The following is a 25,513-nucleotide window of genomic DNA, read 5'->3' as shown; positions in this document are numbered from 1 at the left end:
ACTCAGCGATTCAGGAACAGCCTCTTCCCTTCTGCCATCCGATTACTAAATGGACATTGAACCCTTGTATATTACAACACACACAAAATGCTGGTGGAACACAGCAGGCCAGGCAGCATCTATAGGGAGAAGCGCTGTTGACGTTTTGGGCCGAGACCTGACGAAGGGCCTCAGCCCGAAACGTCGACAGTGCTTCTCCCTATAGATGCTGCCTGGCCTGCTGTGTTCCACCAGCATTTTGTATGTGTTGTTTGAATTTCCAGCATCTGCAGATTTCCTCGTGTTTGTTCTTTGTATACTACTTCACTTTTTTATTATTTCTATTTTTAATGATTTTTAATCTATTCAATATACGTATACTGTAAGTGATTTATTTACTTTTATATTATTTTATTTTTTCCCTTCTATATTATATATTGCATTGACATGCTGCTGCTAAGTTAACTAATTTCATGACACACGCTGGTGATAATAAACCTAATTCTGATTCTGCCGATTTGACCAATCCCACTCAATCACCCAAAAGGGTGATCAAAAGATGGTGCAAAGCTAACATTATTTGTACAATATAAAGTTACTCAGCTGTTAATCTTTCTTCCAAGGTTACACAATACATACAGTTAAAAAAACAGAATCCCACAGTGGAGGGTTATCTACAATTCTACAAGGGCAGTTACATTGGGGACTTAGAAACAGCAGCAGTTCACTTAGTTCCTTAAATCAGTTTTATAACTTTAGCTAAATCAAAGATTGTTATTTGTAAACCTTTGTCTAACTAAAATCTATCAGACTTCATGTTGAAACTTCCAATTGACCCTTGGGGGAGCAGGATGAAAGGAAAGAAAGGAAACTCCAGATCTTCATTTCCCTTCTGAGGATATATTTCATCACCAATAAATATTCCAGATCTCTTAAAGATGCATGGCAGAATAAAAAAATGCAAATTGAGGACACGTTCAAATTACAAATATTCAGGAAGACAGCGTAATTCACCTTGGATGCTGACCGCACCAGATGATAATTATCTATACTCCCACGCATTCATCTGCCAATTTAATCACAACCAGCAACTAGTTAGTACTCACCAACCCTAGCGGAATGTCCATCGAGAGAGGTCAGCTTCTTCCCAGCTGCTGCATCCCAGATCTGCACGTATCCTTTATGGGTGCCCACCGCCACAAAGTTCCCCTGAGCATATTAAAAATGTATTATTTATTATCTCCAGAATAATACAGCACGAAAGAGGTCCTTTGAACACACAGAAAATAATTCTATTTTCCCATATTCCCATTAACTCTACAACTTACCTACATGCAAGAGGCAAATTGCAGTGGCCAGTTCACCCACCAACCGGCATGTTGGGATGTTTGAGCGGAAAGTGGAGCACATGTACATATTACACACAAAGCACCAGGTGTCAGAATCGAACCAAGATCACAGAAACCGTGAGGCTGCAGCTCTACCAGCTGTGCCAGCACGTTGCCCTGAAGACCAGCGAGGGCTTTGCTAGTAAGACAGCAGACTCCCATAGTTCACCTCGCGTGCCAAGTGAATAACAGTAGCACTGGTAACAAGGGTTGAACATTGAGACAAAGGAAAATTCTGTAGCAATGTCTAAAACGTACCTCCAAGGAACGGATCAGGCACACTACCAGAATGGAGGGAGGGAAAGACAGAGGCGTGTACCTGTAATGTGTAGAACCTCTCAGTGCTCCCATGCCATCTACCACGCCTGCTTACAGATCATTTTTCATTTTCTTGAAAATAACCCCTCAGCCTCTGCATTGAATTTGGTCAAAAATAATTCCACTAATTGCACAAGGCAAGGGGGAAATCACTCCCTAAAAATGTCATCTTCATTTTAATGCTAGCTTACAGGGCTTCTCAAATACTTTCATGTTTTAACTTCATAGAATTTGTAGATCTGTTTTTTTTTAAAATGGAAACTCAAAGCTCTATTTAAATATATACCAAATTTTCTAATTAAAGATTATAGGCCATTTTCTATCTATTCATTTGCACAGTTAACCCAGTGTCGGTAGTTAAGTAACTGCATAGCAATTAACCTTTTGCACAGAGTAGAAATTATCCATGACACACCAATTGACTAAAAGGTAATTAGCAATACAGTATTTCACAATATTTTAGTATTAATTTATTTGTGAATAATAGCCTTATCAAAGAAAAATATTAATATTTGTAAATAAATGTACAATAAAATCTAATGAATTTGACTGGACATTTGATCAGTGAACAGAACAGGAATTGAATTCAGTAAAGAGCGATCGGGAGCCAGATTACACGTACCCTCTCATTCCAACAAACTGATGTAACAGAGTCCCCATCTATGGAGAGGTCACATAGCCTCGTTACCTAGGAAACAAAAAGACCAAGCGCAATTAGCTCAGCTCTCTATTTAAAAACAAGATCCAATCCCTCGATAAATCAGAGCTCACCCCTCATTGACCCCCAATTTAACACTCTTACTCAGGTGGCTTTGCAGAATAATTGTCCCAAAGGACCAGAATCCTTTGTTAAAGAGAAACCACATGATTCATCGAAACAATCGTGTACTCAGGCCAAACGCAAGGTTCCTTATTAAGCGCTCTCTCATGTCGCAAGAACAAAAGCAATTCATTGTTTGCCCAGCACTGAGAGATTGTGGTTGTAAATAATTCAATGATAAAATGTGCTTATAAAACAAAATTTAAAAAATTCATTATATCAGATTTCCTTACAATATAAAGAGGCAGATATTTGACTCATTTAATTCTGCAGGCTCTCACAGCAATTCCCACATTTCATTCCACTATAACCCATTCCCTCCAAAATGCACACTTACTTCACCCTGATTCTCAGCCCCTCCCCGCCTCATTACTAGAGGTAATTTATAGTGACTAATTTCCCTCCCAACAAGCAGGTCTTTAGGACGTCGGGGCACCTGGGAGATCAAATGTGGGTCACAGCAGTTCTATCTGTGCCACCCTTTTAACAATAAATGGGGCAAGAAAGTCCTTGATCTCAAATTGCAAGTGATCACTGTCCATTCAGCTCTAAATGAAAGTAAGTCACTGAATATATTGAAAGAATAGAAAAAGGAAGCAAATAAAGAGAAATTTATTAAAACAAAGCTGTATTCACAGTGGGATCCCCTGTAGTTTCTGGAGATGAAACGGTAGTTCAGTTGCCCCTGGAAAGCTCAGTGGGCAGAGTGGCCTTTGTTCTCTCCTAGGCTCCTGGTTCTACTGCTAATAAGCACTTGTAAATTGTGAATATCAAACTCCAAAGAACTGGCATTAGTTTACCCTCACTTCTCCCAAAAGTTCTTACTGACTTGTGAGCCAGAATTGAATCCTCTATACATGAGCAAAACAAAGGCCCATCAGGAGACAATACTGTCCCTGACCCACTGTGCGCAAAGAGGGCTGGAGACACCATGGGCATGTCTCTTTCAACCATCAGTGTCACCCACATAATGCACTGCTTCAAGAAGGCACCATTTATCAACAAAGACCTTCCCCATCCAGGCCATGCCATCTTACTGGTACCACTGGGTAGAAGGTACAGAAGTCTCAAGTCCCACATCATCAGGTCAAGAACGACTACTTCTCATCAACCATTTGGTTCTTAAACAAACCTGCACAACCCTAATCACGTCCTCAGTGTGGAAACATTATGTCCATTTTACATTACAATATACTGTGCTTTCACCCCCACACTTTAAAGTGTTCTTCCACATATAATTTGCTCTTCTTGCGATTGTTGTGTCTCTGATGTTATGCGCCTGGTGATGCTGCTGAAACTAAGTTTCCCATTGTACTTATGCATATGATGATATGTTCAACTTTGCCACTAATGAAGGCATCTGAACTACTTCTAACTGCTTCTGATTATTAAGGACATTTTAAGAAGTTCAAAATAACTTAGATCATTAAAATGATCAGCAACACAAAGCAATAAACCTATTTTAAAACTGACAGTATCAGAATATTAAAAACTAAATTTCCATTTCTATACACTGCCTGATCCGCTGTTTGCAGTACTCTCTGTTTTTATTTCAGATTTATAGTACTTGCACATTCCTTTTTAATCAATGCCAGTGATCACATAAAATACTGGTCTTGTGCTAAGTCCACCAGTCATCTTGGCACTGAAGACATCTGACCTGCTGCAGCAATGCAAGCTGGGAACAGCACTGTCACCAAGGAAACACTGGCTGAACAATAACCCATGTTGACACGTCATGTCTGTAACATAATAACCAGGCTGCACCTTACCTGACTGGTACATGCACTCCAGAGGTAAACACACGCACCAAGACCAACACTTAACACATTCACTGCTGACCAATCCACCAGATTGAGGTAAAAGTCATCTTGCAATTCTGGAGCATCCAGAACTTTAAATGGAATCTTTGAAATCTTCCTTGTTGGTTTCCGTGGTGACCGCAACAACTTTTGACTGTTCAAAATAAGTTGAAAGCAGGTTAAATTTATGGCCAGTTAGAGATATAGCTTGCTTATTCTATACTGGGCAAATAAGGAAATTCTGCCTAGAAAAGAATTTTTAAATCATTGATAAAACCTTCAGCTTTAAAATGTAACAAAAAATATTCAACTTATGTTCTAACATTTTCCAGAGCTAGTCCCAGTAATGAGCCAAAGAGAACCATTTACAAATACAAATGTTAAATGAACCTGGTAATTAAGCACTTCAGAAATAAGTAAAGAACTAAAAATACAGAGCAAAAGAAATATTTTTCCAAGTGACAAACTCATAGCTTTTCTTTCCAATGGTTCTTTAAAATATATCTGATTGATCCCTTTTTAAAATCATTACTTCTAATACATTTCTGCCAAGCCTGTGTTCTAACCATTTAATTCCAACTGAAATATTGGAGAAAGGGAACCACAGGATATGTAAATGCCAAGAACATGATCAGTTTCTTCTGTCTATGTTGGTTCGTTCCTGGAGCCACTTTAAATCCATTGTTCTACATCCTATTCTCTTTACTTATTCTGTTTTCTTTAAAGCATGTACATTTTAAAATGTTGCCAGGAAAATAATTCGATTCTAACACTGAGATCCTTCACTGAATGTATAATTATCAAAAAATACAAGTTGCATCATAACTGTTCATATTCAGATGCAATTTGAGAATGAACAGAAATAATTAAATCTGAAAAAGATTATTTTTCATTAATAGGCTACAAATATTTGTCTCAATTGTTCATGGAAGCAGCAAAATGGAATTTAAGTTCTCAGCAATTTGACTAAGAACAATTCACCAACGAAGAGAACTGATAAAACCTAATACTTTGTTTTACGAAAGCAGTGGAAAACACAGTGAAGTTTGGAGGCAGACTGTTGGGTGAAAGAGCCAGCACACAAGTCTAATACTCATTTTCAAAACCAATCTACAATTATGGTTTTTCATTATTCTTCTTCAAATAAAGAGAAACAAATTGAACATGGTCCTCTTTTACCCACCTTTTATTACTAACAGGAGATAATGAATACGGTGAAATCTCATTCCCACTTTCAGTAGTAGATCTCTTTGTACTCAAAGCATACTGAAAAAAGATGCAAAACACCAAGCAAAAGTTAAAACTAGAAAGAAAACCTCATTTTATTGCAATGAGCAACACACAGTGAAGCAGAGTTACTACCAAGTGAAATCCTTGTAGAGAGTAAGCCTTTAGAAACAGAATACATTTCAGTTATTTTTAGACTTATGCGATGTTACTGAAGAATCCAAGTTCAATAATATCTAATTAAAATATTTCACTACTTTTTCTTTGCTTATGCTTATCTGAAATTTTGTTCAAAAACGGTACCTATTGTCCATATTATAGTTCAAGCTAGAAACATACTAAAGTTTTTCAAAAACAAAATAAAAGTACACAAGAATGCGGGTAAGTCAGCGTGGAGCTTACAGAACTCACTGTTATTGATCTGGGTCAAAAAATTAACCTCATGGTGCCTACTAAGGGTATCAGCCTCCTTTGGAAGATTAAGTAATCATAGGTGGAAGAATAAATCAAGGAGTGAAGTGAGACCTTATGACAACACATCGTCAACTGATGTATGGGAACTTTTTGCTATCAATGTTATCTTGTTGTGCACAAAGCAATATGAGTTGATTAATCCATTTTTAATATCTTAAACGGGGGGCGGGTGTTTCCTGGACATGGGACAAATCTTGGGCAATGAGACATTAATTAATTATGGAGCAAGACACACAAAATGCTGGAGGAACTTGGCAGGTCAGGCAGAAATAAACAGCTGACATTTCAGGCTGAGACCCTTCATCGGTACTATGTTAACGAGATAACATAGGTTTATTTATTCATTTGGAACATTTTGTCACAGAACAAAGAAACATGCAGTGAAATATGGCTATTTGTAGGTGCTGTATCTATTATTCGACTGCGGTACTATCAATCAGGGGTAGTTACATTGAAATCCAAGCAAAATATACATCACTTTCAGTTCAAAATGCATTACAGACACAACAGACATTACAGACTGGGGTGGCGGGGCAGAGAATTATTCAACATGGTGACTCTTTCAGGGGCAGCTTTCTGACTCAGCTCCAGTTATTATGCTGTCAAGTTTAGTGTTACAACACAGGAGACACCATCTGACTGTGCGTAGGACAATATGGCTGACCAGAGGAAAAGGTGCTAGTTTAGCCAGTCCATAAATAATGGCGTCAAAGATCTCTTACTCTGAATAGATTGCGTCGCTCCTGCATCGGCATCTGGAATCTCCGATCTTCCATCTGTGGATCACTCACTTTTTCAATGCCTGCTCCCAGTAACTCATTCTTTAGCAAGGCCGCGTATGCCACACCATCTGCCAATGGACAAGAAACTCCCATTACGGCAATACCACCATCCCATTATTACCACGGAAAACAGCAACTTATTTTATTTCAGATCATTTGGAATCCACACCCAAACACAATGGGGCACCTTTCTGCCAACAACTATACACCATGATTGGATGAAAACCAAGGGTACATTCTTCTCCAGTAGGGCAGAAGATCAGAGTTCAACCCAGGTGAGGTGGTTCATTTTGGTACGTCAAATACGATGGCAGAATATAGTATTAATGGTAAGACTCTTGGCAGTGGGGAGGATCAGAGGGATCTTGGGGTCCAAGTCCACAGGATGCTCAAAGCAACTGCACAGGCTGACTCTCTGGTTGAGAAGGTGTACGGTGCATTGGCCTTCATCAATCGTGGAATTGAATTTAGGAGCTGAGAGGTAATGTTGCAGCTATATAGGACCATGGTCAGACCCCACTTGGGAGTACTGTGCTCAGTTCTGGTCGCCTCACTACAGGAAGGATGTGGAAGCCATGTGGAAGGATGTGGATGTGGAGATTTACAAGGATGTTGCCTGGATTGGGGAGCATGCCTTATGAGAATAGGTTGAGTGAACTCGGCCTTTTCTCCTTGGAGCGACGGAGAATGAGAGGTGACCTGATAGAGGTATATAAGATGATGAGAGGCATTGATAGTGTGGATAGTCAGAGGCTTTTTCCCAGGGCTGAAATGGTTGCCTCAAGAGGACACAGGTTTAAGGTGCTGGGGAGAAGGTACAAAGGAGATGTCAGGGATAAGTTTTTGTACTCAGAGTGGTGAGTGCGTGGAATGGGCTGCTGGCAACAGTGGTGGAGGTGGATATGATAGGGTCTTTTAATAGACTTTTAGATAGGTACATGGAGCTTAGAAAAATAGAGGGCCATGGGTAAGCCTAGTAATTTCTAAGGTAGGGACATGTTCAGCACAACTTTGTGGGCCGAAGGGCCTGTATTACGTTGTACGTTTTCTATGCTTCTAAACAGCAGTAGACAGCAAGGGTTATCAATTTCAAGTTTACTGTCATTCAATGTGTACTGCCAGATGAAACAATGTTTCTCCGGACCAAGGTATACAACACAGTATATCTAACTCTCACTCAACACTAATATTACAACAAATTATAAGGTGCATTTATGACACCATTTAAAAGTAAATGGTCTAACACTACTGACACTTCATACATGGTGATGCAGAGAGTTCAGTATCTTACAGTCTGGGGGAAGAAGCTGTTTCCCACCCTAACAGTTGTTGCCCTAATACTACAGTATTTCCTGCCCAATGGTAGGGGGTTGAAGAGATTGTTGCACAGATGGAAGGGATTTGTATATACAACACTCATGATAACTATCTTTTGATGGCTGGAAGAGAGACCCCGAAGATCCTCTCAGCAGTCCTCGCAATCCTTCGTCGGGTTTCGTGGTCAGATGACTTGCTATTCCTGTACCACACAGGGCACCCTCAATGGCACTCCTGTAAAAATTGGATCAGAATGCTGGCAGCGGGGAATCCTCACTCTCCTCCATCTCTTCAGGAAGTGGAGGTGGTGTTGTGCTTTCTTGACTAAAGAGATGAGGGAGCAGGTGAGATTGTCTGTTATGTGCACACCCAGAAACGTGGTGCTTCTAGCTCTCTCCGCGGAGCAACTGCTTGTGTTCAGAGAGGAGTGGTCAGCCTAAAGTCCGTGTTGACTCTCAGGTTGAGCTTGCACCATTCAGCCTGCTCTCTGTACGATGTATTGGCATCATTGTTTATGAGGCCATGTCACCAAATTAACCTGATGATTTGGTTTAAACTGGATCCTGCAGTACAGTCATGCATCAACAGTGTGAATAACAGCAGCCCTGGGTGGTGTCAGTGCTCAGTGTGATGGAGGTAGAGATGTTTCTGCCAACACGGACTGACTGGCCTTTCTGTCTCGAAGCCCAAGATCCTGTTACAGAGAGCGGTGTGAGACCCAAGGAGTACAGTTTACCCAGAAGCATCTGAGGGATGAACTTATTAAAGTGCCGCGATGAGGTCGTTAAACAGCACCCTGGGGTATGAGACATAGATACTGATGGGGTCAACAGTGTTCAGGCCATTAGGTCACCAAAAATTCCTCGATCTTGCCATGGATCTTTTAACAGGCAGTGTGGACCTTTGATTGACATTCACCCAAAAGATGGCATCCACGATCGTGGTGGGGTTCCCTCAGCAGTGCCCAACTTCTTAGCCTTCCTTGAACAGATAACCTGCTAAACCCTTACACCTGTATTTTCTATAGCTAAACCATGGTACAGAGGCAACTCTCCAAGCTCAGGAACCCTAATACAGCAAGTCATGATTCATTGAGAACTCATCCAAGTCCATTTTAATTGCATGAAGGATTCTGCCTCGAGCACCTCTGAGACACTGAGTTCCAGATCCTGACGGTCCTGGATGGAAATCGCATCCTCCTCTGCCCTCCCTCCAACTCTTTTCTAAGCCTTTCCACCATTAACTTCTTATTCAGAGATACAGTACTGTCACGTGCCTTCTGGCGCAACAAGCTCGCAGTGCCCAACCACACCCATGTGACCAAGTAATCCACTAGCCCACACATCTCTGAAATGTGGGAGGAAACAAGAGTGCCTGGAGGAAACTCACACAGTCACAGGGAGGACGTACGAACTCCTTAAAGAGAGAGGCAGGAATTGAACTGGGGTCACAGATGTTGTAACAGCGATAGTTTAACCACTACACTACCATGCTACTAATGCCACTCATTCACAGAGAATGCTGGTTCTGCAAATATCCCGAATATGAATTACAAAAAAATATATATTACACAAGAACAAATTAGGCCATTTGGCCCATCAAGTCTGCTACACCTTTCCATCATGGCTGAATTATTACTCTCTCAACTCCATTCTCCTGCCTTCTCCCCATAAGCTTTGAACATCCTGATTAATCAAGAACCTGACAACCTCTGGTTAAATATTCTCAGTGACTTGGCCTTATTGGAGAATAAAGTTGCATTGTTTGCTGTGTAACCAAAACTATGTAACCAGCCTTATATTTACTATGTATTCAATTTATTAGTCAGAATGTAATTTCTAAATTGTCTCTGTACTATTGAACACATCAGTGCCTTGAGAATGTAGCTAACAGTGAAAGTAAGAATGTAGAGATAACGGTGGTAGATGGGATCATGGAGTGGTGTGATGGTATGGGGACCAGTCAAGGCCGGGAAGGGGGACACGTGTTTCAGGAAGTAGACTAGAGCGAGTATGGGCTATGGAGTGGTGTGATGGTATGGGAACCAGTCAAGGCCGGGAAGGGGGACACGAGTTCCAGGGAGTAGACTAGAGTGAGTATGGGCTACTGAGTAGAAATATTGGTGGCGAATCGAGAAGCTAACATGCTGGTGATAAGCGTTGCAAGTGGATAGGGTATGCTAATGTAACTGAGATAGGAGACGAGGGTATGCTAATGCGACTAAGATAAGAAATTACTATAAAGAATACTGTGAACTAGGCTCGGCGGACAATTAGTGACATGCTCATTAATTGTCTCAGCTTTTGTTTGCAAATAAAGGCTTAAACTTCTCGAAGAACCTCCTGCATCTCCTGGTTATGTCAAGAAACCATGACTGCCTCCAAATCCATCTGTGGCAATCAACTCCACAGATTCACTACTCCCTGGCTAAAGAATTTCCTCCTCATCTCTGTTCTAGGTGGACATCCCTCTACTCTGAGGCTCTGCTTCCAGTCCTAGACTCCCCCACTATAGTAAACATCCTCTCCGCATCCATTCTATTCAGACCTTTCAATATTTGATAGGTTTCAGTCAGACTCCCCCACCCCCCCTCATTCTTCTAAATTCCAGTATGGCTCAGAGCCGTCAAACACTCCTCACACATTAACCCTTCCTTTCCCAGAATCATCCTTGTGAACCTCCTCTGCACCCTCTCCAAATGCAGCCTGACCACTGTCTTAAAGCTTGAGCATCACATCCTTGCTCGTATATTCAAGTGCTCTTGAAATTAATAGTAATATTACATTTGCCTTCTTAAATACTGACTTATCTACAAGGTAGTCTTTAGGGAATCCTTTTTTGAATTTTCTCCCCATTTAGAATATAGTTTACACCTTTATTCCTTCTACCAAAGAATTCTACCAAAAATGACCATACACTTCCCAACAATATAATCCACTTGTCACTGCTTTGTCCATTCTCACAATCTGTGCAAGTGCTTCAGCACACTCCCTGCTTTCTCAACATTACCTGCCCTTCCAGCAGTCTCCGTATCATCTGCAAACTTGGCCACAAAGCCATCAATTCCGTCATCCAAATAACTGATATATAATGTGAAAGGAGGTGGTCGTAACACCGACTCCTGTGGAACACCACTAGTCACCAGCAGGCAACCAGAAAAGGCCCCTTTTATTTCCATCCTTTGCCTCCTGCTCAGCAGTCAGCCGGTCTTCTATCCATGCTGGTAACTTTCCTGTAATACCAGGTACTCTTATCTTGTTAAGCAGCCTCATGTGCGGCACCTTGTCAAAGGCCTTCTGAAAATCCAAGTAAACAACATCCACTAACTCCTTTGTCTATCCTGTGTTTTTCCCCCTCAAGGAATTCCAACAGATTTGTCAGGCAAGATTTCCTCTTAAGGAAACCATGTGGACTTTGACCTAGTGCATTTGATCATGTGTCTCCATGTACTCCGAGACCTCATACTTAGTAACAGACTCCAAAATCTTCCCAACACTGAAGTCAAGCTAACTGGTTTGTAACGTACTTTCTTCTGCCTCTCTCACTTCTTAAAGAGTAGTGTGACATTTGCAATTTTCACGTCCTCTGGAACCAGTCCAATAATCTAGAGATTATTGAAAGATCATTACTAAAGCCTCCGCAATCTCTTCGCCTACCACTTTCAGAACTCTGAGCTTAAGACCATCTGGTCCAGGTGACTTATGGCAACCTTTCAGCTTTCTAAGCACCTTCTCTTTAGCAATAGTTATTACCCTCACTTCTGCCCCTGACACTCTTGAATTTCTGGCACTCTGCTAATGCATTCCACAGTGAAGACTGACCCAAAATATGTATTAAATTCATTCACCATTTCTTTGTCCCCAATTGCTACCTCTCCAGCATCATCTTCCAGTATAATTTTGGCTTATTTGTGATCAGAAGCAAAAACAACAAACAGAACAATTAAGAGTGTCACAATCACAACTGCCACATCCTGAAACCAACGCAAAAGCATAAATTCACAAGTACTCAGTGTAACACACACGAGAAACTGTGACAAATGTCTTAAGAGCTCTACTCGCCAGATACCGACTATCTAATGGAATCTTTACCTACAATGATTTATAAATGCTGAGTGGGGTGCGACTTAAAAAAATATTCCATTTGTACAACTTCAAGTGCAGGCCAAACCATAGGTGGATCCATGGGGAAATGAGCAGTATGCAAACTCATGACAACATTATAGATAACAATCCCTAAACCTCCTAAAGTAAGCAAATTAGACACAAACTGAGAAGTCGTAAGGAGCATACCGACAGTACCCTTCTCTATTCAACCTTGGGGTTGTGTCTGGGATTAGGATGTTAACTTAAATATAATTACATTTATTTATAAATGTAAAGCCAAAGGAAAATGCACAAGGAAATTCTGTGCAGATATCAAATTTCCTCAAGTGTTAACTAGCTATGCTGAAAACGGCAATGAGTTGGAACTTGCTGGCAATTCAGAACCAAACTACAGGCTTTTAATCTCACTGTAAATGCCAGGCAGTTCAGGACCGACAGATGAATGAGGTGGTTCTGAACTTGCAGGCTGAGTTCTGCCCAGCATCTTCTCAGCTGGTTTCTTGTATGGCAGTTCACATTAAATCCAAATTCATTGTGAACACAGTTGGCTACTTGCACCTCCCACTCTGTAATGCTGGCTGCTAGGCTTCCAATTGAAAACTATGCCAATCATCAAGTTGGGAAATACCACCTGGACCACAGGCATGTGGCCAGTGATAGATCTGCCCCATTTTGTTACACCAAGAACATCTTGTCTTCATTACTATATTACAAAAGAAAGATGATAATTGTATAATTCCACAGCAAGAAAAGGAAATATTGTGAGCTCAAGACTGGTTCATTATTGGGTTTTATTCTTGCTGTTAACAGCATAGAATGAGCTTTAAACAAAATTAATCACAGTTACCACTCACATTGTAAAAATAATACACTGCAATCTATTATACCAAAAGAAACTCATTGAGACCTAGTCTCATAAATAGGGGATTGAATGTGGATCCAAGGGGTCATAGTCATTCTATCTCGAGAATTTATTTTCATTTCACATAGTGACCTTCCAAAGTTCAGGACATTAAGTTATGGTATGTGATATCTTCAGATCAATAGTAATGGTTTCTCTATTGGTGCTGTTACAGCTACCATGATGTTGAACAGTGGTATTGTACTCTAGGTCACAGGATCACAAAGCACTCTTACTTTCTGACAATGATCATTAAGGGATACCCAATTCAAAGAGACTTTTAATTTAACCATGCTGAAGATAATATAGACAAAAAACTGTACCTTTCCCACTGTCAGAACTTGTTTCTTTCGTTTTTCGATTCTGATTTGGGGATTTTCCATTTTCCTGTTAAAATACAACAAAGTCTTTATTAAAGCAACATTCTCTTTCCACATATAACACAGTACTGTTAATACGATAATGTTATTACTGATTAGAGCATTTGTTACAAGGTTACAATAAATTTAAGAAATAATTTACGTACTTGTGAGTGTCTTTTCTCATTGGTACCCTTCAGAACGAGAGGTGGGGACAATGTGTTTTCTCTTACCTTTCTCAGTCATCATTACACTGAGGGATCAGAGTAACATTTGTGCATCTTGCCAGAAATATGTTCCCTCTCATTGAGCAAAAAGTAATTTTTTTTAGTATGAAAAAGGGGTGCAGGATAATTGCCACAAACTATGAAGGAAGTGATAGAGACAAACTCCAATAAACTGTCATCACATTGGTAAGAAATCCTGAAGCTTTGACAATTGGGTGGTGATGCTTCCTTTCAATGCAGGACCTGATACTTTATTACTCTCAAAAAATGTAAAATCTTCTGAAAAAAATTACTAAGCAATTTTTACAAGCCCTTGAATAATTGATGTGTTTTCTGAAACAAAAGACTTTTAATTGCCAAATGCTGTATGTGCTGAGACTGTTTTTCCAACTATTATTATGAATGAATGCAAATTTTCTTACGGGTGTATTGGAAGTACCATCTTCCCAAAGTTCCAGCCAAACATTTGCAGTTCAGTAGCAGTAAAGGCGTTTTTTCTCAGTGTCCCAACAAGATACTTTGAGTTACTCAGGAGATTTTCAGTACACCAGTGGAGCGGAGTTTAAAGTATCTTGTTGGAGCACTGAGGAATCCTGCCATTACTGTATTCCAGCAATGCCATGCTTAGTGTGCCCACAGATTTCACGTCCCCACCAAAATGCTCAAATATCACTCTGTTTGACAGTAACCCTCATTATTATTTTGCAAAGGATTTATAAGAAGCTAACAACAGCCAATGTTAGTTTTTCACATTAGTTGTCAATATTATCTTACATTTATGGTATGGAAGTTGATGCTCCAGTTAGAACTCGCCCTCGTTGGGATAAATCGGTCACCTGTCTTGCGAGGAAGGGTCGCTGGTGAGTTTGACGTTACATGTCGTGTACTCAAGGCAGACTGTTTCAAAAGAACGTTCACATCAGTAGCAGTTATTTAAAATAAATAACTTAAACTCAGAATCCATCTAATCTTGGGGATTATAAACAGAAGCTGTTTAGAAATAAAGAATGAATGTATAGGGTACATTATCAGATAACAGTATCATGAAACTATTGAATTACTAACCATAATCTTAAAGATACATTAAACTCTTCACATGTGCAACATTCTCCAAATCACACTTTAATACCACATTGAAAAAAACACATGCATAGGTACATCTGTGGAAATAATACATGCTTTCCCCTAGGGCAACATTAATTGTGGATACTTATTTTGTATACTTTTGTCTAGATTATTGTAACCTCTATTTTTCTTGTAGAGCTCAACTCTCCAATCTTTGTTACAAAACAGAAAAATAAAAAGAATTCTTGCTGGACATCTGCAATAACACAAAGTGCTGGGGATACTCAACAGGTCAGTGGGAAGAAAGTAAGTTAACATTTCGGGACCAAATAATAAACTGATCTGTTCTGATGAAGCATCATTGATGTGAAACATTTAATTTTGCATCTCATCCACTGATTGCTTCCTGACCTGCTACGTGTTCACACTGTTCCCATATATTGCTGTCTGTAGTGTCTTGAGTTGTGCATCCAATGAAATGCATTGTTTGAGACTGAGCCGACTTTGGTACAAAAAGTCTTGAGAAGTTGAACATCCAATAAAATGGATATTATAAGGAATACTCCTCTTAGCTATTAATTAAATCATAACCAATGAACATACTTCATGTTTTTGGTATCCTCTCACAGCTTAATACTCTTATCCTTGGCATCACCTCAGAATCTGAAGCAGTATCAGGTTTATTATCACTAAATTTGCTGGTTTACGACAGCAGTATAGTGCAGGTCACAAGTTTCAAAAATAAATATATATTTCAAAATAATGTTGCACTTGTTTCATTATTCTTCCTACTGACATTAAGCTGTCTAATCTCCAATTTATTGCTTTTGCTTTATCGTCTCTCTTAGGCAGAAGTGTTTGTTATGGTTTCTTAAGTATAGTGTTAGCTTTGTGAACTTCTACCTGTAATCATCTTAGGCACTAAAGCAACACAAATTTCTTAGAAAACAGAACCTAGAATAGTTAAGTAGAGAAATGGGCCTTTGTTCCTTGACGTCTGTGCTGAACACAATGCTTATATTAAACTAAATCTCTTCTGCCTGCTCATGATCCATATCCCTCTATTTCTTGAAGATTATTAAACACCACTATTGTTTCAACTTTCACCACTACCCTTAGCAGCCCATTCCATATGCCTATCATTCCCTGTAAAAAAAATCTTGCCCCACACATATCTGTTAAACTTTGCTCTCTCACCTTAAATGCACCTCCTCTGGTGTATGGCATTTCATGTACATGGGTTCACCATAAGCCTAACTGGTGAACTCAAATTAATTCCTTTAGGTGTTGTGATGCTGTGTTAGCATCGGAGAATGTGAAGATTGCCTATGTTAGTTCTTCCCTCTCGATTGCAATCATTAAATTGCTCACTACCTCCTCCAAACAAACTTTTCCCTTCCTTTACCACCTACATTTCCAGCTCTGAGGGAAATGTCGCTACCTAACTAAAGGAGTGGTGTCAGTGGCAGGGATGAGTGTGGGATTGTAGTAGAATGGAAGGAGTTTGCAGAAGAATAATGTAACTCTATTGAAGAACCTGTTAAACTCTAGAGCAGCAGACCAGTGTCCACAGTAATGGAGAAATTGGAGAAAAGGACAATGGAAGGAATCAGATTTAGTGGGGTTCACCAAGATACAGCTGTAGAAAGAAAACAGTATTGGAAATTAAGTGTTTCATGGCATAACAGAATCACGAGAGACAAGTGAGATGATACAGCTAAATGTTCACACGGCAGTTGGATAAAACTGTATCATTAAGACAAGTGAAATTCATACAGATGCAGGCAAATTATATACAGGATCAAACATCCTACTGGGGCAGCTGACTGGCTAGAAGTGGCAATAAGACCATGAGATATAGGAGCAGAATTAGGCCATTTGGCCCATCAAGCCTGTGCTGCCATTTCATCATGGCTGATCCAACTTTTGCTCTCAAACCCAATCTCCTGCCTTCTCTCCGTACCCCAACCAACCAAGAGTCTATCAACCTCTGCCTTAAATATACATAAAGACTTGCCCTCCACAGCTGCCTGTGGCAGAGAATTTCACTGATTCACCACTGAAACAGACAATATAATGAAACTCCCATTATATGCAGTATATTCTTTCAATTCATTAACTATGCAAGTTAGGTAATAAAGGAACTACACCCAGCAATAATGAATGATCTTGAGCAGGTAAGGATGCTAACAAGAAAGGGTTAAGATGGTACTTGGGGAAAGTACAATGAACAGAGTTGGTAAATAATGACACAGCAGAAGAGCAATGTAAACCATTTTGAAATGTGCTGAAAAAATATTTCCTGCTGAAAAACAAGAACCAACAAATAAACTAACGAGACACAAAGATGACCCCAGAAGGGAAATGTTGAGGACTCTGCAGAGAGTGGTGCAGACTGACGAGCGCATCTGTAAATGTGAACTTCCCACTATTCAAGACATTTACAAAGACAGGTGTGTAAAAAGGGCCCAAAGGATCATCGAGGGCCCGGGTCACCCCAACCACAAATTGTTCCAGCTGCTACCAACCAGGAAACGGTACTGCAGTATTAAAGCCAAGACCAACAGGCTCCAGGACAGCTTCTTCTACTGGGCCATCAGTCTGATTAACTCCTGCTGATACAATTATATTTTTATGCTATACTGACTGTCCTGTTGTACATACTATTTATTACAATTTACTATAAATTGCACATAGACAGATCTTTACTCCTCATGTATGTGAAGGATGTAAGAAATAAAGTCAATTCAATTTAATTCAAAGTGACAGCAAGTACTGTAAGACAGATGAGCATAGACACAACAAGATGAGAGGCTGAAAATAGAATTAGGAAGACAGAGGAAAGATGAAATTAAATGTTTAAGGAACACAAAATATTATACATACAGTATATAATTAGCAGGATAGGAAAAGAAATATTGACTGAAATACTCGATATAATCTCAGAAAGTAGGACATGAAATCACACAAACATATTTAAAAATATTAAATAGACTAATCAAACCTGGAGGATAAACTGTTTTAAAAGAAATTGAGAAGACACAGAAATACTCAACAATTTGTTTAAAACAAATGGTGGAGCCCAAATGACTGGCAGATAACTAACACCTATACTTAAGGCAGATGATAAAACACAAGAGGTAAATTAGAGGAGAGCCTGATGTCAGTGGGAAGAACAAAATGATACAATCCACAACTAAAGGGAGAAAAAAACAAAATCTCCAGAAAGTAAAGACATAGAAATAAGCACTCAGCATGGATAATGTTGCTCTTAACCAAGCTCTTCAGATGCTATGTGGCAAGAGTGATGTTGCCAACCCTCTTCTACCTCAGTTCCCTACCCTCCTCTCAGCTGCTGTATCCCACAAAACCTGTCAGCATTCCCTTCTGTGTCTGAAAACTGTGCCTCTTTACTTCACAACCTTCTCCCAAACTGCTTCCAGTCAACTGAAAATCACCTTCCCTCTACAAATTCCACAATCAGCCTACTGCTCAGCACAGCAGAAGCCTGCAGACTACTGTACAACCACCCAAATTTTCATCCAGAATGACTGTAAATCAAACAAATTTTTACCCAGAAAACCTCAGGAAAAGTATTGGTTCTCCACTTGATGCTGTCTGCTGTCGGCATACCACAGTAACTTGTGGTTCCTCCATGTTTGTCAACTGAGGGGAAAGGGTTCCCGGAACCTTACTTGGATGTGAGAGACACTACATCAGGACCTCTTTCAGCGAAGGAGATAAGTTGGGTAGGGGTAATTACGGGGGGTTTTCCTACTGTCTGCTGATGGTGAAGTCATCTCTAAGATCCTCCCAGGGGCAGCAGAGTTGGCCCCAAATAATAATGAGGCTTTTCCCATCGAGAGATAGCATCAATATAATCTTCCTCATGTGACAAATGGAAAAGATACTGTAGTGGTAGCATTGACCACAGTGTTTTTGCTACTGACCTCAGAAAAGACTTTGCCTGCTCTGTTTGCACATCTTGCATTTCTGGTATCAGGCTTGGATATCTTCTGCGTTTAGTCCAATGCCTCTCTATTTTTTTGCAATATGGAGATTAGACTGCATACAATATTCTAAATGTGGTTTAAGCAAGGTCTGACAAGCTAAGGCCCAATCAAGTTTAGCATAATGTTTTTACCTTTCATTTATATTCTACTGGTGCTTGGTTTGCTTTCTTAATGGGCTCTTGTTGTGCAGCACCCACTGCGAGTCTTGTGGGACAGCTGACATGCCCCAGTGATCTCCAGAATTGGCACTGGACGTTCATGGACTGGTCCGAGAAGGAGGCTGAACACAGCAGTTCTACTGGGCCTCCAGACTGGGGGCCAGGCGCAGGGCTAACAACCCCGCCCATTATGAAAACAAAGCATATCACAGAACAGTGGTGGAGAAACTGATCAGCAGCGTGTGACAGATTAGTATGGTTGCCAATGGTGTAAGCTGCAAGGAAGTGACTGCCACAAAGAACAACGTGCTCACCATCAGAATCAGGTTTATTAACATCGGCATGCACTGTGAAATGTGTTAGCTTAGCAGCTGCAGTTCAATGCAAAACATAATGTAGAAAGAAAAAAAAACAAAGAAATCAAATATAGTAAGTTTATATACATATATTAAATACAGAAATAATATATATATTAAAAAAGTGAGGTAGCATTCATGGGTTCATTGTCCATTCAGAAATTGGAAGCTGTTCCTGAAACACTGAGTGTGTTCCTTCCTGATGGTAACAGTGAGAAGAGGCACATCTTGGGTGATGGGTGTCCTTAATGATGGATGTCGCCTTTCTAAGGCACCCTTCCTGGAAGTTGTCTTGGATACTACAGAGGCTAGTACCCAAGATGGAGCTGACCAATTTTACAACTTCCTGTATCTTCTTTTGGCCTGTGCAGTAGTTCCCCAGACAGTGATGCAGCCTGTCAGAATGCTCTCAACGGTACATCTACAGAAGTTTTCGAGTGTTTAGTTGACAATCCAAATCTCTTCAAACATCTAATGAAATTTCACTGCTGCATCGCTATGTTGGGATCAGATTAGATCCTCAGAGGTCTTGACACCAAAGAACATGAAATTGCTCTCTCTCTCCACTCCTGATCCCTCGATGAGGATTGGTTTATGCTCCCTTGTCTTACCCGACCTGAAGTCCAAAATCCATCTGCACTAAATCACTCACCTTCTTGCTTCACAGAGACAATGCTTAAAACAGTGGTCCCCAACCACTGGGCCACAAGGCATGTGCTAACAGGCTGCGAGGAAATGATACGAAACGATATGAGTCAGCTGCACCTTTCCTCATTCCGTCACACCCACTGTTGAACTTGAACACACGCGAGGTCATCAGTCGGTCATTAACCTACAACTACACAATAAGTAAAAAAACAAACATCACGAGAGTTTCTTTGGAAGAGATGGTAGGGACATAAAAGGCCTAACGATGATGATAACACAGACATTGACCCACAGGTTTTGGTCATGTCCCACCTTAAATAACTATTGGAAGGATATATTTGCTATCATTTCCTCAGTTTGGAATATTGATTGACAACCCCATTTTATTACTGCAATTTTTGGTATACCAATTGAGGATGGTAGTCAATTCTCCCCTTCAATTAGACGAATGATCACATTTGCAACTCTAATGGCTAGAAGGTCTATATTACAAAATTGGAAAGAAGTAAACCCTCCTACCACGTTTCAGTGGTTCTCTCAAACTATTTCTTGTTTGAGCTTAGAAAAAATTAGAAGTACTATTTTTGATCCATCAAATAAATTTGAAGAAACTTGGGGACCGTTTATTCGACATTTTCATATGAGTTAATTTGACCTCTTCCGGATCTTTTCTCTTTTTATCCTTGTTCTGGTATGGAGTTCCGGAGTTCTTGACACTATCATGTATATATAAACTATTATTATTGCCCATGTTAGTTTAGGCTTATTGCTTTATTTTAATATATATTTTTTCTTGTATTTTTTTTTCTCTCTTTTTGTGATTATCCTTTTTCATATACAATTAATACAGCTTTGATTGATTATCTTATGATGTTCTTTGCTGATATCTCAATGAGATATTGATATCTTATTACTAATTTAACTTCAAGCCTAGTGTATTTATAACCTATTCAATATTATGTTATGTTATATTTTTATTTTCTTTTGTATATGAAACTCAATAAAAAGATTGAAAAAGAAAGAAAAAGATAACACAGAGACAGCTGAGGCCGAGACTAAAAAGAAAGCTTCCTTCAACAGAAAATACGATGACTCGTACATAAAATATGGCTTTAATGCGACCGGTGACAGGGGCTCCAAGGCCCCTGTGTGTCATATGTGGAGACAAGCTGTTTAATGAGGCAATGAAGCCCTCAAAACTGCTTCGGCACCTTGAGTCCAAGCACCCTGCACTTAAAGACAAACCCGTTGAGTTTTGTGAGTGGAAAAAACGTGAGCAAGCGGGAAAGAAGCAAGTGCTGAGAGCCACCACCGCCACAAATGCTGCTGCTCTGAGAGTGTCGTACTCAGTGGCTAGCCGTATTGCTAAGGCTAAGAAGCCTTTCACTGTCGTGAAGAATTGATTCACCTGCTGCCAAGGACGTGCTGTGAACTGTTGGGAGAAGCTGCAGCTAACAAGATGGCACAGGTTTCTCTTTCAGCTACCACAGTTTCAAGGAAAATTGATGACATAGTGGAGGACATCGAAGCACAGCTGTTGAAACGGCTTAACAAGTCACCATGTGACAAGGAGTGAATAGCAAAACTCACTGATCTGTGTGACATCTTCAACCTGCTCAATCATCTCAATTTGTCACTTCAGGGGAGAATGACAACTCTCTACAAGTTGGCAGATAAAGTATCTGCTTTCAAGGCCAAACTGGAACTGTGGGGACGGTGAGTGGACAGGGGCATATTTGACGTTCCCAACATTAGCTGGGATTTTGGGAGAGACTGAGGCTGCATCTTCCTTCTCACAGCTGGTGCGCGATCACCATGAACCAGGACGTGCAAAGGAATGAGTCTGTGACCCATTTGTGAATGTCCTCAGTGAATTATCCATGTCAGCGTGGGAAGAAGATCAACTCCTCAAGCTTGCAAATGACGATGGGCTGAAAAGTATGTTTGGCATAACATCTCTGCTGGCATTCTGGATCAAAGTCAAGGCTGAATATCCTGAAATAGCCACAAAAGCACTGAAACCGTTGCTTCCATTTCCAACATCATATCTCTGTGAAGCGGGGTTTTCCGCAATGAATGTAAGGAAAACTAAATTGCAGAATTGACTGGACATAAGTAACCCCCTTCGAGTATCACTGTCTCCCATCACCCCTCATTGGGACCGTCTTGCTGCAGGGAAACAAGCCCAGGGCTCCCACTGATTCAGCGATATTGGTGTGTTGCAATGATTTTATATGTTCATACGAGGAAAATATGTGCTGTGTTTAATATCCAAATGTTACTTAAAATATTATGATGCTATTGACTTATAAGTGAATTATAATTGACTGATCACTATATTCATGCGAGGAAAATACGTTTAATATACGAAAATATGTGTGTTTAATATTAAATTTGTTTAGATAAACCCTTTAGAAACAAAATTGAGTGCATTAGCCACCTGTAAGTGACTTATAGTTGACTTATCACCAATATTCCTGTTGTGGTTAACACCACCCACCATTGGCTGGTCCACAAGAATATTGTCAATATTAAACAGGTCCACGGTGCAAAAAAGGTTGGGGACCCCTGGTTTAAAACCACAAAAGGAAGCTTGGTCACAGCCTATGCGAGATACTCCATCAACATAAAGCAGCAAAATAACCACCATGGAAGTTGTAAAGAGGAGCACCTTTACCGCCCCCCCCCCCCCAAATGCGATATAACAGGTAGAAAGTGGCCACTAACCTGAGGCACAACTTTAAGCACCGACCACTTTTGTATTTCAAGACCTGCTTTGCTCCTCTGTCCCAACCAGACTTGCACCCGCCCAGTGAAAGGTCACTTCCCTGCTCTTTCTTCCAATGTACTTCCTTGCACAGACTGATAAAGAACCACATCAGCTAATTATTTGTGCAATCTTTTGGCTTAACATTATCTTTAGCTAAGGAAGTGAACCAGGAAATGGCTTTATTTAGTTAGTTTCGATGTTATACAGATGCTGTGTCGCTCCAGATGACAAACAACACCAGTCATATAATCAGAAACAGAACTTCAGAAATTTGATCACGTGGCACAAGTCCAGGCTTGCTCCCCTCACCACCTATGACCAATTAAGGCTTGGTGTCTACCTATAGTGCACAAGTCTTTTAGACCCTTCCCTGAGTTTACAGCAGGTATTAGGCATTTGCTTGTAACAAATGGAAGCTTAAGCCTGCCTCTATCTGCTAACCAGCCTTACCTCAGACAATGGGATTAGCAGCAACACTCACAGACATTCCTAAGAAGCACAGAGGGTAGCACACACAATTCCCAAAACAAGTCCTAGTATAACAGTGAACAAGAAAACATACAGTGCATACAACCAAATTAAAAGCCTTCTGTAAATTTCCAATATCGACAGGGAATAAACATCATTTTAAAGGCAGAAGTTGAAAACTATGAATCCCTCTTCTACTCTTGAAACAGGATATCCTCATTCACGTCATTTACAAACACAACTTATTGACGACATGTAATGACATGCCACTGCTTAAAGCAGTCAGATGTGACACAACAGCAGGAAATGAGATCAGTATTTATGTTTTCACAAAAGCCTTGGAACAGATGCCATATTTTGGAAACAGAAATAAAGTGTTCCCCCATTTGTATTTCCAGTGTCAGTCTTGAAATATCCCGTCATTCTGTTTTGGAGCTGTGGTTCAAGTGCGTAGAGGCGGTTTCTATGGCAATACAGTAAGAAGTAATGAGCGATCAATGCAAGGACATTCAAAGCAGAGGGGAGGCAGTGCTGATCAATGCCAGCACAAGATGATGGGGTGCCAGTGGGCATGTTGAACAAAGCTGAGAGGGGATTAGTGCAGAGATTATATTGAAGCAAAAGATTGACAAAAAAAAATGACAATTATTTACCTTCTAAAGTAAAGCAAAACCTACATTTCAAAGATAAATTGATTATAGAAAGCATTTATGCTTTCTTCTAAAGAAAATAATTGTTCAAGTATTTTTTTCTTTTTTCAACTGACGTTACAGAATTATATTTCCAAATTAAAACAACAAATCTGAAATACAACAAATCCAATCAAATTTACACCTAGCACTTGTCAGGATAACCATATAACAATTACAGCATGGAAACAGGCCATCTCGGCCCTTCTAGACCGTGCCGAGCGCTTACTCTCACCTAGTCCCACCTACCTGCACTCAACCCATAACCCTCCATTCCTTTCCTGTCCATATACCTATCCAATTTTACCTTAAATGACAAAACTCAAACCTGCCTCAACCCCTTCTACTGGGAGCTCATTCCACACAGCTACCACTCTGAGTAAAGAAGTTCCCCCTCATGTTACCCCTAAACTTTTGTCCCTTAACTCTCAACTCATGTCCTCTTGTTTGAATCTCCCCTACTCTCAATGGAAAAAGCCTATCCACATCAACTCTATCTATGCCCCTCATAATTTTAAATACCTCTATCAAGTCCCCCCTCAACCATTTACACTCCAAAGAATAAAGACCTAACTTGTTCAACTTTTCTCTGTAACTTAGGTGCTGAAATACAGGTAACATTCTAGTAAATCTCCTCTGTACTCTAATTTATTGACACCTTTCCTATAATTTGGTGACCAGAACTGTACACAATACTCCAAATTTGGCTTCACCAATGCTTTGTACAATTTTCACATTCCATCCGAACTCCTATACCCAATGCTCTGATTTATAAAGGCCAGCTTATCAAAAGATATTACTTCCATTTTCATTCCTATGGTACTTATATTTTCCTGGACCACAACAGGTCAAGATATAGGAGCAGAATTGGGCATTTGGTCCATCGTGACTGTTCTGCAATTTGATCATGGCTTGATTTATTTTCCCTCTCAACCCAATTACCCTGCCTTCTCTGCATAACCTTCGCTGTCCTTAATAAGTACTATTATCTCTGCTTTAAATATACCCAATGAGTTGGATGCCACAACCATCTGTGGTAATGAATTCCACAAATTTACCACACTCTGGCTAAAGATATTCCTTCTAATCTCAATTCTAAAGGGACATTCTTCTATTCTGACATTGTGCCCTCAGGTCCTAGACTATCCTATTGGAAACATTCTCTCCATATCCACGCCATCAAGGCCTTTCAATAATCAATAGGACTCAATGAGACCCCCACGCCCCCCATTTTTCTAAACTCCAGTAAGTACAGGCACAGAGTTATCAAACACTCCTCACACATTAACCCTTTCATTCCTGGGATCAATCTCATAAACATTCCCTGGTGGACCCTCTCCAATGCTGGGACATCCTCAAAAGAGCTCACACTGTGCCAAATGTGGTCTAACCAATGCTTTATTACATTCTTGATTTTATATTCTCATCCTTTCGAAACGAATGCTAACATTGCATTTGCCTTCCTTATTACCGACTCAACCTGCAAGTTAACCTTTAGGATTGACTGGCTCGGTTAGCATGTTCAGTGATGTACCAGACACCCACTTATTAACTTTCAATCCGTGAGCATTCAAGGTTCATCAGTCAAGCAGTGGAATATTTATCTATAACTTCACCACTCCTGGCAGAAAAAGCCCACTTGCTTA

At 40.1% G+C, this 25,513-nt stretch overlaps 1 protein-coding gene and 1 long non-coding RNA gene across 4 annotated transcripts in view; one reads left to right on the top strand and one right to left on the bottom strand.

The window, feature by feature from the left end:
- The window catches only part of LOC132401891 (uncharacterized), a 42,053-nt gene extending 16,551 nt beyond the window's left edge, over positions 1-25,502 (top strand). The window contains exons 2-3 of the long non-coding RNA XR_009514740.1: positions 14,962-15,056; positions 21,021-25,502. This is a non-coding gene — a long non-coding RNA (uncharacterized LOC132401891). The remainder of the gene's footprint in view (positions 1-14,961; positions 15,057-21,020) is intronic.
- LOC132401890 (fizzy-related protein homolog) overlaps positions 1-25,513 on the bottom strand; it is a 49,465-nt gene that overhangs the window by 13,639 nt on the left and 10,313 nt on the right. For all 3 annotated transcript variants that reach the window (XM_059984216.1, XM_059984215.1, XM_059984217.1), the window contains 7 exons: positions 14,475-14,597; positions 13,438-13,501; positions 6,731-6,858; positions 5,491-5,573; positions 4,278-4,461; positions 2,308-2,373; positions 1,086-1,188 (listed from right to left, as the gene is read on the bottom strand). In XM_059984216.1, coding sequence (XP_059840199.1) covers positions 1,086-1,188; positions 2,308-2,373; positions 4,278-4,461; positions 5,491-5,573; positions 6,731-6,858; positions 13,438-13,501; positions 14,475-14,597 — 751 coding nt within the window. The remainder of the gene's footprint in view (positions 1-1,085; positions 1,189-2,307; positions 2,374-4,277; positions 4,462-5,490; positions 5,574-6,730; positions 6,859-13,437; positions 13,502-14,474; positions 14,598-25,513) is intronic.

This window comes from Hypanus sabinus, chromosome 11 (assembly GCF_030144855.1).
Source record: "Hypanus sabinus isolate sHypSab1 chromosome 11, sHypSab1.hap1, whole genome shotgun sequence".
NCBI classification, from domain to species: Eukaryota; Metazoa; Chordata; class Chondrichthyes; order Myliobatiformes; family Dasyatidae; genus Hypanus; species Hypanus sabinus.
Note: the sequence above shows the minus strand (reverse complement) of the source record. Positions and strands in the feature narration are given on the sequence as shown.